This window comes from Lepeophtheirus salmonis, chromosome 6 (assembly GCF_016086655.4).
Source record: "Lepeophtheirus salmonis chromosome 6, UVic_Lsal_1.4, whole genome shotgun sequence".
Classification (NCBI taxonomy): domain Eukaryota; kingdom Metazoa; phylum Arthropoda; class Copepoda; order Siphonostomatoida; family Caligidae; genus Lepeophtheirus; species Lepeophtheirus salmonis.
The window spans coordinates 23307528-23325456 of record NC_052136.2 but is presented as its reverse complement, the minus strand read 5'-3'; the positions used below and the strand labels follow the sequence as shown (position 1 = coordinate 23325456).

General features: G+C 32.8%; 4 protein-coding genes and 1 non-coding gene across 14 annotated transcripts; 3 read left to right on the top strand and 2 right to left on the bottom strand.

The window, feature by feature from the left end:
* The first annotated feature begins 364 nt into the window (after positions 1–364).
* On the top strand, positions 365–6448 carry LOC121119717 (uncharacterized). 10 transcript variants are annotated; one of them, XM_040714478.2, is made up of 10 exons: positions 530–729; positions 1615–1653; positions 1998–2035; positions 2105–2203; positions 2545–3501; positions 3797–4162; positions 4222–4359; positions 4443–4835; positions 4893–5847; positions 5911–6448. In XM_040714478.2, the coding sequence occupies exons 1-10, from the start codon at positions 675–677 to the stop codon at positions 6111–6113; spliced, it is 3243 nt and encodes a 1080-aa protein (XP_040570412.1). In that variant the 5' UTR covers positions 530–674; the 3' UTR covers positions 6114–6448. The 10 variants fall into 10 exon arrangements, with proteins under 10 accessions (XP_040570413.1, XP_071745327.1, XP_071745328.1 ...); XM_071889226.1 differs by lacking the exon at positions 2545–3501 and having other exon boundaries at positions 385–729; XM_040714476.1 differs by having other exon boundaries at positions 529–729; positions 4893–6448.
* eIF2Balpha (eukaryotic translation initiation factor 2B subunit alpha) lies at positions 6186–7841 on the bottom strand. The gene is made up of 4 exons (XM_040714482.2): positions 7322–7841; positions 6772–7267; positions 6443–6713; positions 6186–6385 (listed from the first exon to the last, which is right to left on the bottom strand). Exons 1-4 carry the CDS (start codon positions 7359–7361, stop codon positions 6224–6226), a joined length of 969 nt encoding a protein of 322 aa, XP_040570416.1. The 5' UTR covers positions 7362–7841; the 3' UTR covers positions 6186–6223.
* A 2185-nt stretch (positions 7842–10026) lies between these two features.
* On the top strand, positions 10027–11615 carry LOC121119721 (uncharacterized). Its single transcript, XR_011780623.1, has 3 exons — positions 10027–10349; positions 10407–10787; positions 10931–11615. It is a non-coding gene; the product is annotated as an uncharacterized protein (transcript).
* A 1763-nt stretch (positions 11616–13378) lies between these two features.
* Positions 13379–17060, top strand: LOC121119720 (fasciclin-1). Its single transcript, XM_040714483.2, has 9 exons — positions 13379–13722; positions 13787–13925; positions 13990–14302; positions 14371–14467; positions 14632–15231; positions 15297–15520; positions 15585–15747; positions 16003–16138; positions 16206–17060. Exons 1-9 carry the CDS (start codon positions 13594–13596, stop codon positions 16427–16429), a joined length of 2025 nt encoding a protein of 674 aa, XP_040570417.1. The 5' UTR covers positions 13379–13593; the 3' UTR covers positions 16430–17060.
* LOC121119722 (uncharacterized protein F13E6.1) lies at positions 16476–17929 on the bottom strand. Its single transcript, XM_040714485.2, has 2 exons — positions 17590–17929; positions 16476–17512 (listed from the first exon to the last, which is right to left on the bottom strand). The coding sequence occupies exons 1-2, from the start codon at positions 17747–17749 to the stop codon at positions 17106–17108; spliced, it is 567 nt and encodes a 188-aa protein (XP_040570419.1). The 5' UTR covers positions 17750–17929; the 3' UTR covers positions 16476–17105.

Here is a 17929-nt window from a genome sequence, read left to right as displayed (position 1 = left end):
TACATACGAAATAAAAACAATTTTTATACTTCTGTAAAAAAAAAAGTCGGCTAAATGAATGTCGAAAGTAATATAAATTAAGTTTGAATTTGTCTGGGTATAAAATGAAATTATTAAGTTAAAGGATAAATATAATTAAGCATAAGTTAAGAAATTGATTAATTTAAGATTGTGATAAATTGTTACGAGTCGGATAAATGTATCAATGTTCATACATCATACTAGTCATTTCTCCTTTTTGTAGTTGCAGGAAAAGAGAGCCTTCTAGTGTGAGCGCGATATTTTTGTTTCCTTTCCAGTAGTTCTAGTATTCCTTGATTGATGTTAAAAAAAAATTATTTCTTATTTTTTTCCGCTTACATTCAAATACCTTCATATAATGACATAATGATATGAAATATGATTGGACAAACCACGGATTAGTTCATTGTTAGGTCCATAGATGGCAGTACGCCCGCTTCCTTGAATTCCCTTCTTTCTATCTCTCTTACTTTGTCTCTTTGTGTTCGTGTGTGTGTCTCTTTTTTTCTCTTTCTTCTTCTTTCACATAAGTCTTCGGCAATCTGTAAAGAAGACGCCATCTTAGTTGAGCTTTGGTTTATTGGATTCGTTACGAACTGCTGGACTAAAAGAAGTGTGATTGGATTCCAAGAAAGTGTTGAACCTTCTTTGGAATGGCATTGCCTAACTATCGAGCCACGGCAGCCGCTGGACCTCTTCAGGGAGCCCGTAAGACTTTGATAATAATATAGGAGAGGAAGAAAGAAAGAATGGGTCAGGGCCGGCATTCCATTAATTAATTAATCTCCATTTGCCAATTCATTCCTTTCTTAATAACATCTATAGAGCGTTTTCACGGACGTGATTGATGGAGACGCCATTTTGGGAGGCTCCAACTTGATGTAGACTCCTTCACCTTTTCTTTCCCTTCTCAAGGATTCTTTTGACTACCTTTGAAGCCCTTGCAACCCAAAAGTAGCACATGTTAGAATGAGGCAGTGCTGTAGTTACGTAATGCATTGGAGGGGTATATTTGGATTGATTGCTTAAGCAGCATTTGAAGATTGAATAGTTATGAGAAAGGGTTGTCGAGTTGTTTAGGCCTACATCAAGAATGTTGACATGACATGAAAACGCTCTCTAGGCGGGATGAGGTCACCTTTCTTCCAGTTAACTCCAACTTACAAGGGGCTTAATGGAGTTTGTTCTTTTGTGGCATTCCTTGCCCATGCAGCATGTCCTTCACTTTCTTCTTTACATAAGTAACCTTACATCTTCATTTCCTTAGTCTCTGAGGCCTGTGTCCGACTCTTCAACACTTAGTTGCCAGTCAACTGCATGAAAACCACCTTTATTTTTAAGCATTTTTTGCCCCTCTTTCTAAAATGTACTTATAGTTTTTATTACTCTTAGGTCTTCATTTCAAGTTATTCTCCATTTTCTTCTTATTTTAGTTACACTCTCATTTTCTTTCTCTTTATTAACAAAGCAATATTGAGAGTGGATCAAGTGAATGCGACGATTCATTCCTTTATAGTTTTTATCCTTTTAATTTGTATTTATAAGTTTCGTTTATAGTAGAGAAACATCCCTTCATTTTATTTCATTTTCTAGATATCATGGGTTCCCCCGTATCTTTCAACATTCTCAAAGGTAAGGTTTCAATAAGTATGCACGAACTTATACATGCTCAAGCACACGCATATTTATATTTCATTTTTAGCATACTTATGTGATAAGTTTGCTTTTAATGCCATCCCTTGTACTTCTAGTTTTTAATTCTTCCCCTTTTTGTTATCCTTTTTTACTTTTGTAAATTATTATTTATGTATCTAGTTGACAGCTTTACTAATTTAATCAAATTAATTTTGTATAATAGAACTCGTAATCTCAATTAACCCAATTTTAAAGATAGGGCCACTACTTATTAGACATAATAATGCTATATATATTTTTATACTATTTTTTTTTTTCTTAACATATTTTCTTTTATTTAGAGCGATTGAGGTCGAGCCCAGGAGGGAGTCCCATGGGGGTAAGTCTTATTTCTTTTATAAATGTTTAAAACAATATTTTAAGTCATTCTATCATAATTTATTTATAGTTGGGTTCGAAACAGGATGAAATCAAAGCTAATCCTTTTATCCAAACTCAGTATGGTAATTCATCGTTTAATCCACAAAAACTTGGAGGCAAAATAATGGTATGAAATATTTATTTGATTAAAATTATATTTTTCACTATACATATTATATGAAAAAAATCCTTCGACAATTGTTTAGTATGTGAATATTATTTTGACTATCTACTTTGATTTCTTCTTTTCTTTCCAATTGAATAATCACCTTAATACATGTTTATTTTTCAATGAAATTTTATTTAACTAACATTTCTCATTAACAGTTAATATGCATATAATAAACGTTTATGTTAATTTAATTTTTAATAAATGTAACTCCAGTAATATATTTGAACTGTGTTGATATGGATCAGTTATAATTAAATTACTAACACTCATATTGTTATCTAAATCATTTAATGAAGGAGACAAGTGAGTCTTTAGTCGAAGAGATTGGTGAAAAACCAAAATTGGTTCCTATAAAATTAAAAGAAATATCTGAACTCGTGAGTTTAACCAATAGAGATAGCTGTGGTATTGATGGGAAGGAAGTTATTGACTGTGGTCAAAGAAGACGTAGTTCTCGTTTGAAGACCAAAGAAACTACGAAATTATCAAATATTGATTCGAACAAAAAAAAAATAAAGAAAAAAGATAATATTACAAAAGGAAGAGGGATGGATAATGAATTCCAGAGGTTAGAGGAAGACAATGATGTTCCACGTAAAAGTGAGAAAAAGTATTATCCCAAAAAAATCATAGGGTATAAAAAAAGTAAAAAGCAAATTATCATGGATTTAAAAAAAAATGTGAATAACTACGTTGCGAAAATCAAATGCAAGACAAAAAGAAGAAAAAAATGTTGGAGGAAATTGGATATGCCTAGCCCGAAGAAATGTTGTGATTCACTGAAGGAAAACAAGCTAAACAAGGATCAAGAGAATAAAGAAAATTTAAATGATGGAAGTGTCAAATATGTTGATGGGAAATTTCTTCAATTTCCGATGGAAGATGCTCAAACCAAGGAGACGATGGATTTGTCAATCCAGGGGACTTGTAAAGTTATAAAAAGACGTCGACGTAAATTTAAACATGATGAAAATGAGCCTTTGGATGCATCTAGGCCTGGTTTGAAAGAATTTAAAATAAACACAAGGGGTCGAACTTTGAAGGATGTTTCTATGGAAGACATGTTGCTTCCAAAGAAACCTATCACTATTCAAAGGTTCAAAGTTTTTCTACCTTTTGAATCTGGAGTAGAAATTTTCATTAATCAAGAAAATTATTTGGAGAGACGAAATCCCTATCATCAGGAGCTTGCTCTTTTAAATCGTCAAGATGATGCCGATACAAATAGAAGGAAAAGAGGACGTAAACGAAAAGTAAAACCTAATTCAGTCCCCTGATTGTTTTCGGCTATACATATTATTATAAGCTAGAAATCATGAGTTAATCAATTAATTTGACTATCTGATGGACAACAGCTTATATTGTGAAAATCGGCGTGGTATCTGCTAAATTTTTTTATGTATCAATCATTAGGTTTTTTTAATTAGCAAAGTCTTATTTATAAATGTATTTCATTATTATATTAATCGGCGTTGAATTATGAAAAGTGTTAATTGTAGTATAATACTTAAAATATACGATTGTCTAATATTCGATTTTATAACTTAGGGTAACCAAGGTGTACCAAAGCCTCCAAAAGCACCTGAAAAACCTTTAATGCCATACATGCGATACTCTCGTAAGATATGGGATAAAATTAGAGAAGACAACCAGGACTGTAAGCTCTGGGAAGTAGGCAAAATTGTCGGACAAAAGTGGAAAGAATTGCCTGATACTGAAAAGCAAGAATACATTGATGAGTACGAAACTGAAAAAACTGAATATGACAGACAATTTAAGATTTACCAAAACTCTCCTGCATATCAAGCATATATACAAGCTAAATCAAGAGGAAATCCCGTCATAGAAGATCCTGAACCACGAGGAGCTAAAGCTGGAGAAAGAAGAATTGATATTCAACCAGCCGAAGACGAGGTATTTGAGATTGGAATTTAAAAATCATAAATAATTCGTACAAATTTAATAATCATTAGGAAGACCCGGATGACGGTTTAAGCGTGAAGCATATTTCTCATGCAAGATTTCAAAGAAATCATAGATTGATTAACGAGATTTGCTCCGAAGCTATGGTACCTGATGTTAGATCTGTTGTGACGACATCTCGTATGCAGGTAATTTTCGTATTAATAATGTATTGACTTAGAAATAAATAAATTCGTTAGGAATGATTAATTAGTTATTCAATCATTCCTAGGTTTTAAAACGACAAGTTCAGTCACTTACAATGCATCAAAAGAAATTGGAAGCAGAGTTGCAACAAATAGAAGAAAAGAATTTAACTAAAAAACGAAAGTTTATGGAGTCTAGTGAAGAGTTTCAAAAAGAATTGAAGAAACATTGTGTAAAGGCTGTTGATGATGAGAAATATAATGAAATGATAAAAGATCAGATTGAAAAGTTAAGAACGGAAAAAGAAGAGAGGGCAAGAGCCGGTGCTCCTACTCCACCCTCTCCTGCACCTCCTACTGATCCCGCTGATAATAGACATGTCCTACAGCCAGTTGAAAGAGGAGATAATCCTGATAGTCCATCAGATCCTTCTAACCCTGGACCTACGAACGGTGACGGAAAATCGGATACAAATAATGTAAATTTCATTTAATACATTCAAGTAAAATAACTAAGTTTGACAATTTATTTTCAGGATGAGGGATCAAATAGTGGAGAGGCACCAAGACAGTATGCACAAATGGCTGATCAAATGAGGCCTAGACATCCTTCTCCATCTAATCAAAATCATCATCCTCATATGATGCAGCAACACGTTATGAGAGGTCCAATACCTCCTCCAGGTTCACAACAGCAAATGCAACATCTTCATGGAATGCCACATCAACAATCACCATCTGGCTCGATGCCTATGTCTAGGCCTCCACCACACAACGCTGTTCCCTTACCACACCAACCATCTGGTGGTCCCCAAGGAGATAATTCTGTAAATAATGCTATAAATCCATATAGCCCTAATCATCAGGGCCCACCTATTCAAGCGTCTGGCCCACCTCAACATCAAGGTTCTGCTGTTCAGCCTATGCCACATTCCAATTCACAAGCCCCACCAATGCATTCAGGTCCTCCTGGGCCTATTGCTGTGCCACAAGCTCCACCACCACATGCTGCTCCACAAGCACCTCCTCCACATGCTGGACCACAAGCTCCTCCTCCACAACATGCTGGACCGCAGGCACCACCACCCCCTCACACTGGAGCTCCACATTCCGTATCTCAACCATCTCCTCAGCATCCGGGTTCTCAGCCACCTCACTCTGGTGCTCAACCTCCACATGTTGGCCCTCAAGCTCCTCCTCCCCACACTGGATCTCAAATTCCACCACCTCATCAAGGTCAAGGAGGAGGACCTCAAGGGCAACAAGTGCCTCAATATCAACAACAAAATTATGGTCCACCTGGAACTCCAAATTATGGAAATTATGGACCTTATTCACCTCATAGTGGAGCACCTCCTCCAGGGTATCACGCAGCAGCTCCCTACAGTGGAGGATACCCTCAACAGCCACATTATAGTGGACCTCATTCTGGTGGACCTCACCCTCCTCCTGGACAACACAATGCTCCGGCTGTGTCTGGACCTCCAAGTGGTAATAAATTTCCGATTACTTTTCCAAGTAAAAATTTATTAAAACATAACGAATCTTCCACAGCTCCTACACCGATTTCCCAGAATGTTGCATCTAATTTGTCCAACCCTGCGCCAGCTCAGAGTACTGGAACGGTTGATTCTCCAGGTTCAAATGTACAAGAAAAGTCTCCAGCAGACTCAGCTTCATCACCAGCTCCAAGACCTGAATCTGCTCAGAATAATGCGAGAGAGGGAACCTCTGAAGAACCAGCCTCAGCGACTTAGTGTTTGTTTGAAGTTTGTAAATATGGATAAGTGCAAGTCGGATCATTTTTATACCTTTTATCATGTAATCAATTCATTTGCTTGTTATTTTATTACAAAATTATTCTAAATTATAAGTATAATTTGATTAATTCATCGCTTATGGCTGAGGGTGTAAGAATACCTAGATCCGTAAAAAGTAATGTGATGAGATGGGGTGGAGTGAAATCCACTTTGGGGATTTCGTTTTGTAAGGATTTGTCGTCATTGGCTACAATTGTTCTCGCATTAAACTAAATTGTAAATGTACAGAATTTAATGAAATATCAGTGAAATAAAGCAAATCTTACTCTAAACTGAATAGGTAAATCTCTTTGATTAAGAGGGTAGAGACGTACAAATTTGAAGCTTTCACATATGACATAGAAAGGTTTGTTAAGTGCCATGGCACAGAGTGCCATTGTATACGTTCCTAATTTATTGATAATTCCGCCACTTTCCACAACCCCTTGAGCCCCCACGACAACACAGTGGACTCTTTCCATGTAGGAGCCCATTGCTGCGTCTGGTACAAGGGTTGTATCCAAGTTAAGAGCATTCAACTTCTCCATCATTTTAATCCTGGGAATGAATATAAATGGGTTGAAAGACTGGCAATGCATCTTATTTGTGAACCTACCCTTCTCCATCGTAGCCCTCAGTGATATAAGCATGGATCCTTTTGTTTTCTTCAGCAGATTTGGCTAGCGTTTCAAGAACAGTATTTGAGCAACCATGAACCAGAATGACTGAACCATCAGTGAAGTGACTGGAAGCAAGGTGCGCAATTTTGGACCTGAAACTCAAAAGCTTCTTAACAAAGACCTCTCCCCGTTGAAGCATGAGCTGTCGAACTTGATTAAAGTCCTGAGTCGTCTCAAGGGCAGAGTGTGCTAATGTAATAAATCGCAAGTAGAGTTCGCAACCTGAAATCACAGATGTTGCAGGAAAGTTTAGGGACTCGCTCAGTTTCATTATATTTGAAGCATTCTTCAATACATCAATGAGCTCTTGAAGTGTTTCCACTCCTGTGGATCGCTTCAGCACAAGATTCAAAATCTCAATGGCAGCGATGGCTGGAGATAATTTAGACTCATTCTTGAGTAAGTTTGCAAATTCTACTCCAACGTCCTTGGCTAAAAGAAATCAGCTCAGACAAATTAAAGATTAAACTGATCCATCAGACTTACTACTAGGATGTATTTGAATCGTTTTAGATGATCCAGGCATTATATTCACAAGGATAAGCGGATGACGATTTAAAGAATAAAGTCTATGAGTATGTTCAGTATTTACTACAACTCCGTGACGTCATTCATACAAAACAACGTCATTGGTCAATGAATTCTTATTAGGATATAAATCCCAGGTCTAGCTAAAGAAAAGCTTGAAGCAGCCTGTGGCAACTACATTCATGATTCATTCAATACATATTATATATTATATTAATTTTCATAAATGTTGATCATGTTTCGTTCATAAATTTAACACAGTAACTAAATAATAATCCTCTAACAATGATTAGTTTTAATGTACTGATTCATCAGGGCCGTCGCTATGATTGCTCTTTTTTTCCAAATTTTCTGATTGTCATCCCATTTTTTTTTGTCGGTTACTATTCTAAGAGTTCAAGAACCAGAACCGCTTGAACTGCTAGACCGATAAGAGCTTAACCTTGGTAATGAACATGGAATAACTAGACAGGAAACCATCAAACTAATTCGATACCACTTTAATGTATAATTTATTTTAAATTCAGTCTCAAACTACAATTTAACTTCATTATTAAACTAATAGAACTTTTATGTGATGTTTTCATTGAGTATTTTATGCCCTATAATCTCAGATATACAATTTTTAAAAATAAATATTGGTTCTTTAGAATGATGCATAGCAAATTATATTTAATAATTTTATTCTTATTAGAGAAAATCCTTAATTTTGTGCAGTGTTATGAGTTTGTAATATTTAATTAATACATAATTACTTTTTTATTTTCAACTAAAATGATATTTTCCTTGCATTTTTTAATTCAAATATATTTTATCTGAAGTTAATGAATAAAAACCATTGCTACGAAATCAATATTTGATGGTTTTTCCAGCCTTTTTCGCAAATAAATATATTTACTCGAAATGACAGCTTAATTTTTTTTTCTCCAGATTTTATTTACCATAGTCTGGGATATATAATTTTTAATATGTCCTAGTCTAGTGCCTTAGAAAAGGAGGGACTGTCCCATCCATAATAATCTAAAACATAGCAGCTGTATGAAAATTCTCAAGACTTTGTCTGCCACTATGTGTTTGCAGGCTGTGCCCAAATTATAGAATTGAGACGTCATCAGAGGTTTTTTTTTGGGAAGGGGTTTCGCCGATGGTTTTTTTTTTTTTGAAAATATTGGCAGAATGTTTAAGAACATTTTTTATAATAAAAAACTTTTATTTAATATTTTAGAGCTAATTTTTTTTGGAAGAGATCAAATTTGAACGAATTACATCTTTAGAAAAATTAAAATTTGAAAAAAAAAGTTTCTTAAATTTAATTTAAATTTTTTTAGGAACTACAAGTTTTTTTTTATTTCAATCGCCGCAAATTTTGCAAAAGGGGTTAGGAATCCATGCTATTCTAACAAGGTTAGTCAGCAACAATTTTCAGTTCTCACTGAAAACTTATTAGCATCCCGATGACGTCATTGGGACCTAAATACAGGAATATAACTATTGAAGATCCTAAATATACTAGCCTTAATACATAAGGTATGAATTGATCAAACAAATTTTAATTACTAGATATTTAAATTTTTTACCTATCTTATCCTTTTATGAACTTTTTTATTAGTGAGATAGAGAAGTATATAATGAAATTTAAAATATTCAATTTTTAAAATTAAAGAATTTATTTTACTATTGAATCAAAGATAACCAGGAGACATAATATTATTTTGAGATGGGAAAAAGTAGTTTTATTGTCAAATAGAATACATATTTAATTAGAATTAATAAAGAATTGTTTACTCTATTTTGTATTACCATTTTATAATAATGATTTCGTTAATTGTATAAATTCAAACTTTTAATAAAAATTAAAGTCGTAAAAGACGTTGTGCAATTGTCCTCCCCAATTTAGACAATTGCCTATATGAAAAATTTAACGTAACTAAAAAAAGTTAAGTACTATTTAATACTAAAACATCTTGCTGAGACTTAAAGAAATCTATGGCAAATGACTCCAATAATCCAGAAGTTAACAACCAACTCAATGTCCAACGGTTAGTCGGTAAACTGTTTTCTAGTCTATAGATGAATAACTTTAAGACCTCACATGAAACTAAAATAAATCATTTAGGATAGATAATCGAGTCCAAATCTTTATTCAGCGACTATCAAAATTATTAATTGTAAGGAATGGCTAGTGTTGTGTAAGTCCTAATTTATTCGGTCCAGTGAATGACTGCCCAAATAAGTAATTCGGACCCATCCTTCGGAGTGTCAGTACTAGATTAAAAAAAAAAAAAAAAAAAAAAAAAAAGTTAATTGAAAGACCCAACATTATAAGTTTTAGGGCTGAACTGGGCCGGACCGATACTGAATGGACTGCAGTCTTTAGTCCTTAACATAACAGTCATTATATATCCCGTAATATTTTAATGGTTTAATACAAGGTCAATATAATGATATATAGACCTTGGTTTAATCAAGATACTTAGAGTCTCTAAGTATCTTGGGTTTAATATGGCCTATGGTTCCTGTGCCGCTGCTGTCTCACTAAGCCAAGCGACCATGTAAAAATTCTTGTCATGTCTAGCTATAGCTATATTTATGTATTAGTTATCTAGTTAATGTACTTAGCAGGTGACTCAGCTATTCATGAATTTCTAAGCACTTGGTGTTTCAGCTTTCTCGCAACCTCTCACATAGTAACTGTAAACAAACTAAGTAGATAGTTTATATTATTTACAAAGATTTTAACTTTCCCACATGTACAAAATTTAGTTCCAGTTAGGCCAAAGTGGGAATCCTCTCAGCATCATAAAAAATCTTGCAGTAGCCCACCTTCGACTACAGATGCCTTCGAAATGTGTTGTGCCCACATGTAAAACGAGTTACAAAGATGTGGAACAAAAGACTATTTCAATTCATAAGTTTCCAAAAAGAATTAAAATGCTAGAGACTTGGAAGTCAGCAATTCAGAGGAGTTATAATTTTAATATATTTGGTAATATTTTAATCACTTCTTTGATGGTATAGTTTAAGATAAGACTTTAAATTTCAGAAGAAAAATCACTGAACTTTTCAAAACTAGTTGTATGCTCCAATCACTTTTTGTCTAGAGATTTTGAAACTGAGCCTCAATGGCAAAATAGTTCTGTGCTAAAAAGACGAATTTTAAAAAAATCAGCAGTTCCATCTACTAATTTGAAGGATGGAAAAATCGAAATAACTCGACCAACAAGAATATTTTCGGCTGAAGCGAGAAGAAAAAGATCCAATTTGCTTTTAGAAGCTCTATCTGCTGGATTAATAAACCGTGACAATATAAATTCATTGGTGGATCTCAAGTCCAAAATTGATCTAAAATGTCTACCTAAAGGTGTAAAAATGGAATGGTTTGACAACGAAGTTTTTTTTATGTATATTGAAAAAAATATCATTGGTAAATTTCTATTTTTTGTCAGTTCTGATGTTTAACAAAAATCCATAATTTTTTTTCTAGCTACTACTTCATGTTCTATTTATCTTAAGAATGTAATAATGACCTTTTCATTACATTTAATAAAAGGCTACCTTAATTTTCAGGTTGTCCAATTATTGGTTTCAGCGTGACAATAAAACAAGATTTAAAATTTAAAATATGGAGAAACAACCATGAAATACCAAAGGAAGAAATTATCCATTTGATTGTACTTGACCATTTTACTTCTTGCTCAGAAATATTGAATTTATTAGCCTTTTTGAAATCAAAATTTGAAAAGAAATCCCATGAGGACCCTCATATTCAAATTTGTCACTTAAGTGAGAATATCCATGAATCACCTGAAGACATTTGCGATGAAATAATTGAATTTATTTCCGCCCAATAGAAATATACTACTTTAAAAAAACAAAAAACTATGCCAATTTATTTACTGTGGCAAAAACTATGCTACACAAAGAATTATGCAAAATATTGTTTCTTCATTTCACATGACATTGATATAATCCTCTATGCAAGTTCCCACCGGAATTTTATCATCCACCGAAAAATATCTTATGGAAAGAATAAAATATCTAATTTATTTCAGAAAAATTATTGCTATTCTTTTAGATGAAGTTTATTCTTCCCAAAAAGTTAAATATGTACATGAACGAAAGCATTTTTTGGATCAATAATCATGGAGTGAAGAAAAATCGTATTTCTCGCTCAATTCAATAGCTGGGAGGTATTATGATATTGTTACAATTTACAATGAAACCTGTTTTTAAAATATAATCATGTAGTTCATTTGTTTACGAACATTTATAACAAATAACTATAATTAATATTAATTTACATACCGAATTTTGATGATCCAGCAAATTTGCTCATGTCAAATTACTGTTAGAGCTTGAGTTGACAAGTTTGGTACGATATCCATATAAGCTAAATTCAAAAATTTTATCACTGAAAGAGCTAACTTACTTCTAGCCGATTCGTAATTTCGTGACTCAACTATAAATGAATTACTTTATTTCTGAAATACCCAATATCTCGTATAAAAAAAAATAACATGATTTTTAAGAATTATACCCAATTTTTGGGATGTTGTCAATATTAGGTCTTCGAAACAACTTAGAGATGAAGGGAGAAAAGCTATAACTCATGAAGATATGTCATCGATGAAGTTTTTATCATAGTAAATCTCTTGGGTAATAAAAATGGAAGATTGATAAATCAGGTGGATTGAGTGGATATATTTTTTTTTTGTTCTGAAAATTATCCTGTCTAGCCTTGAGTTGTCGAATCATTTATTATCTTTAAACACTTTGGAAAGTGAACTCGGATATAATTGTAAAAAAATTTTCATGAGACTGTTTTCTTGTAGATGGAAATTATTTTGTTCCTACCATCAATTTCTTATAGCCAAAAAAAATAGATTGAGATCCCTAGCCAAATTGAATATTACTCAGATTAAATATCTTTTATCAGAAACAAAATTTACCAACAACAAAGTAATAAGCTCAGTTGAAACCCTTCTGGATTTTTTTCCGGATATAAAACCCTCTCTTCACAAAATTGAACATCATGAAGGAGTTTTTTTTTATTGCCGGATATATTGGCATGTCATTGTCTGAAAAATGAAAATTCCATGAATACTTGTATCTATTCATTTCTGTACAGATAAGTCAATAGATTTGTTGCATGTCCATTTTTAAGATTCAAAATCAAATATTTGGAACCTTCTTTTTTTCTAATATATTGCAATTAAAAGTTAATGTAAAAAAATTTTTTCATATAAAAGACCACCTACTTGCATAACTTGTATCTACTTGCACCTTCATCATAAAAATAAAACTATTTTTTTTTAAATGGAATATTTGAGCGAAAAAATAAAAAATAAGGTTATAAGGATATTTCAGACGACATTTGTTAATCTTCATTATTCTTATTTGGATATATTTTTTCAAGATTTAAGGAACTATATTCTAGAAAATTATTGTCCTAGAATGTATCATAATTAAATAGAGGTAATCTTTTATTCAATACAACGGCAATAATTAAATTATATGTAGTAACTCCAAAAAAATATTAAAAATGTACATGTGATTTGTTCTACTATAAAAAAAGTAGTATTATAATATGTCATTCAGAATTATATAAATCTGTTCTTTCAAGACAAAGCCTTTTAAGTCTTACAAATCACTACATATATTTATCATTCATCATGTCTTCCCTAACTTCAAGAAAGAGATACAATAAATAAAAATCAGGGGATGATCAATGATCATAACCTTGAGAAGATTTTGTCTTTTCAAATTCATATTTTTGATCATATGCGTACATCATTGTTTTTTAGGGGAGAGGGGGAAGACATGTACAGAAGCGTACTCATTATTCCTCTCTCCTATGATGTAACAAAATCCTCTGAGCATCTATGAGAATGAAGACTAAACAAAAAATTAATTTAAAATTATATCATGTCATTTAATGACGACTTTACTCCCTCATTTTTCAATTACTATCATGTAGTTTTTTGATAGAAAATAATTGGAAGATGTATAAAAATTAAGTCTATATAATATATATAGTATATACATATATTATTTATACTATACAAAAAAAGAACTTTGTCTTCATATTAATTCCACAGTATTATTATAAAAAGTAGTTATTTGTTCCCCTCCTAACACTTAGAAGATTTCTTGTTGCGTCTCATACACAAGAAACAAATCCAGTTATTCTTAGTATTTTGTGGAAGGAGGTTATTATCGACTAAATTATTATGTGTTGGAATAAATTTCTCAAACATCCTCGAATCTTTCCCTACCATATCCTTTTTCTTCTTCTTTGCACCAAATCCGTCAATTCTTTAACTATGAATGAGCTAATGAAGGGAAGGAGTATAGACAAGGTTCCATTGATTCAGTTTAATACAATTTAAAGAAAATTTTGATTAAAAAAACACATCTATTTAGTTCAAAAATGCTCTTGCGGATAAATCCATTGTGGAAGCATTTCTCAAGTCGGAAATCACTATTTTTGCTCCCACAGACGAAGCTCTGGAAGAATATAGTGAAGATATGCTCACTGAGCAGTTTATATTAAATCACATGGGTAATTTATTGTAGTCCTATAATTCATGAAATGAATTCAATCAAGCAAAACTTATTACTCCTAGTGAACATCAATTTTAAAATAAAAAACGACGAGGATTCACAAATCATGAACGTTCCATCTCTCCTTCCTGGATCTCCTCCTCTTTGGATCACAAGTGATGTTGGAGAAGTGTTTGTTAATGGTGCTAATGTTATTATAGAGAACTTAGCCGCTACTTCATCAGAGAATAGGAATCAAATCCTTCACATCATTGATAGACCTCTGGATCCACTTGTTCCTAAAGATCCTTTTGACTCTGCTTCATTGATATATCTTTCTAGCTCAAAGTTACTCAAAAATCCTGAATCATACAACCTTGGTGAATTTTCTATTAAGTAAGTGATTATTTCTTCCATGTTGTGGTTAAACTTTTAGTATACAGGGTACAAAATTGATTTTTCAGTATTTTTGCCGAGAAAGTGAAAGAACAGAACAAAATGGGAGTTTTTGAAATGCCTGGAGAGCATACATTTTTCATACCAGTAGATTCTGCTTTCGAAGTAAGTATACTTTATGCCAGGAGTAATCACTGACATGAGATCATGAATTCATACAAAGTCGATTTGTAGTATACTGATAAGTGATAGTGATGGTTCTTCAAATCTCCAGTACCCCTTTTTATGAACTATGCGATGTATAAAAAAATATTTAAAATAATTTCTAGCACTCTTATGCAGCGCTCATTGACGAGAAGGTTATAAATGGACATATTGTTCCAAATAAACTACTTTTTACTCGGCCAATATATGATCAAGAGCAAAAAACTGTAGCCTACGATTCCATTGGTATGAAAGCCACAGCCATAATTCAACAGAGACTCTCTCCTGACTCTTATGATCAAGTCAAATCACAGATTGTTCAAGGCACACGACATCACAGTAGAGGACACGTGATAAGCAATATAATTAAAAGCAATATCCCGGTTTCAAATGGGGTCGTTCATTTCATTGATAAACCCCTTATTATTATTGCTTCAAATATGACAGAATATCTTCAAACAGAGGCTTCTAAAAATGGAAGACTTAGTCGATTTGCCAATTATTTATCCACAAAGAGTCCTGATTTATTTGAGAAAATTAAAGAATCTTCAAGTGGCACAGTCTTTGCTCCTTCAAATGAAGCTTTTGATGATATGAATCCAGATGAGTTGGAGGAGCTTTTATCTGATCCTATTAAAGGGCAAAAAATATTTGGATTACACTTTATTGAACAAAGAATAAGCTCGAATGATATTCGTATCCTTCAACCACAAAATGAATTTGGAGTAAGTTTTGAAACACGATTGTAAATTCAAGTTTTCTCCATATTATTGATTCCACATTTTACTAGATGTTCAGTATTGATTGCAGCTATCCAGAGGATACTGAGTCAAGTATCTGGTTCTACAAGAACAAAACAAGTAATACACTTATTGTCAATGCGCACGGTATATCTGCAGAGGTGGTAGAAAATGATATTGGTGCTACAAACGGAGTTATTCATGTCATCAATAAAGTTCTTGGTATCTCTTTCGGCAGCATTTATGAAAAACTTTCTACCGACCCCATGCTAACGTAGGCCATTCTAAATGTACTAAAATGATACAAAATCTAATTATATTTCATGTACTTCCAACAGATCCGCTTTTTCTCTTGGAACACAGAGACATTTTAATGGCAAATTCTTGAGAGAAGATACAAATTTCACCTACATTGTTCCCACGAATAGTGCATTCGAAAAAATTCATAAACAATATCTTACGTCGTATAAGATATTGTTCATGGGTGACTACGGTTACATTGTAATTGCATTTATTTCATGACTACCTAGTTCCTATCAATATTTTATATTTTTCTTCTTCCATTTTAGACACTTTAGACATGATGAAAATCATTACGTGCCAATGTACATATTAAAAAAATATATTGACACATCCTTATACATAAGAAAATATGTACTTATTATCCTTAGTCATTCACAAATATCCCACAAGCACTTTCTCTTTTCCCTAGTCAATTTACCACTATCTAACTATAATTAACTTTTTTTTCTCTAGAGTCGACGTTTGTTAGAGAGACATCTTCTTGTTGGCGAGTCTCTCAGTACTGACGAACTTGTTGAAAGAACAGTGAGTGCAGGTTCTGTACAAATGATGAGAGGAGTTCCATCCTTCCGTTTCGAAAAGAATGAGGGTACGTGTGCCCCAAAAATTATAATTGAAACTTTATTCATGAAAAATAATATCTCACTTTTACTTAGATGGGACCGTTTTTGTTCTGTGGGAAAACGTAAAAGCAAGAATTATTCGTGCCAACTTGAAGTGTACCAATGGGATGGTTCACATTATTGATACAGTAATAATGAAGAAAAGAGACATAGCTGTAAGCGGAAGCACTGCCCTCGACTCATTTTGCTCATTTAAAATTATAAGTGTTTTCTTATTACTCAATTATGTAGTTTCATTATCCACACTCCACTCATAAATTATGAGATTTCAAAGAAGAAATAATTTAGAAGAGAAAAAAAGTCTTTCATTTAGTTCACAAATTTATTGTTATAAAAATCATTCGAATCGAACAAACAAATACTAATATATATATATATATATATATAAAAAAATCAGAAAAAAACTACAATCATAAAACTAGAATTTAACCATAATAGTATCGAAAATATCTTTTTTGTTTCCGTTAAAAAAATAATTAGTTTCGCTTTTACTGGAAATCAAGGTTATATTAGTAATATTTAAAGAATTAACAATTTTATCAGTTATTGACTATTATTAGTTAAATAGAAAAAAACAACAACAAATATTCATAAACAAAATTGCATTATTAAAACCTAACCATTAGAAAAAAATAATATATATATATATATATATCAAGGCACTTTATAAGAAAATTACATACAGTGTAGTCTAAGGAGAGAGTTTAAACTCTCCACTGGCTTTATTATTAATTTGTAAAAAAATATGGTTTTATTTCCTTTATATGCAGAAAAGTTGCCAATGTTCGGTACTTGTTTCCTCGATAGATATTTAATGATCGTAATTTTTTAGAATTAATGTTCAAACTTTTTTTTCCATTTCATAAATAGATATTTAAATTATGTAAATTAATTAGTTTCCCCTAAGAAACTTGTGAGATTATCCTGTAACAATCACTTCTTAACCTCAGTCGTAGGTGAAGTTGCAGAAGAGTTTGTTGTCGAGCCATTATTGGGCTCAGGAGTGGTTACATTAACGTCTTGGGTGGAAAGAGATTGAGACATCCTATTTTTAGCAGCCCCAAAAGCAGAGCCTACTTTTTCTGACATGGAAATGTAAGAAGCAGTGTTAGTGAGACTGGTGAATAAGCCCTCAGCCCTCTCTTTGGCTATATTTGCAACCTCTGCTGTTTTTTTATAGGCTTGAGAATCCTGTATGATCTTAAGACCTTGGTTCATATCCTCACTAAACTCTCTCCAATGAGTGATGCCCAATCGTCTTTTGAGAGCTGCGGCTTGAGCTTCTTTCGATTCCATTACTTGTTTCAGAGTACTAATTTCTTCTTCAGTCTGGCTCAGTTCTAAATAAATGCATCAAAAAACATAATTAATGAGTCAGCATGATATAGATTTAGTTGTGGATTTAATTTTTACGCACGAGTTTTCCATTCTGATCTTTGACGTTCCTGTTCCTGAGGTGAGAGGGATACGAAGTCTCCCGCAATAACACTGTCCGTAGGGGATGCCAAATCAGGGTAGGAACCCCCGGACGGATTAGGGGACGTTGTTGTTTTTTCCTTAGCTGGTGAAGTGGACATCGTCTTGTCGTAACTTTAGCGAAATGAAGTAATGAATCCGTTAACAGAAAACGCCTTAGATCACAGAGGTAAACTAAGAATTATGCTCATAGAGAAGTAACTAAGATTGTAAGTGTATGAAATGAATGTAAGGAGAATAATAAGAGAGGGAGAGAAGGTGACGTGGATAACCGCCGAACT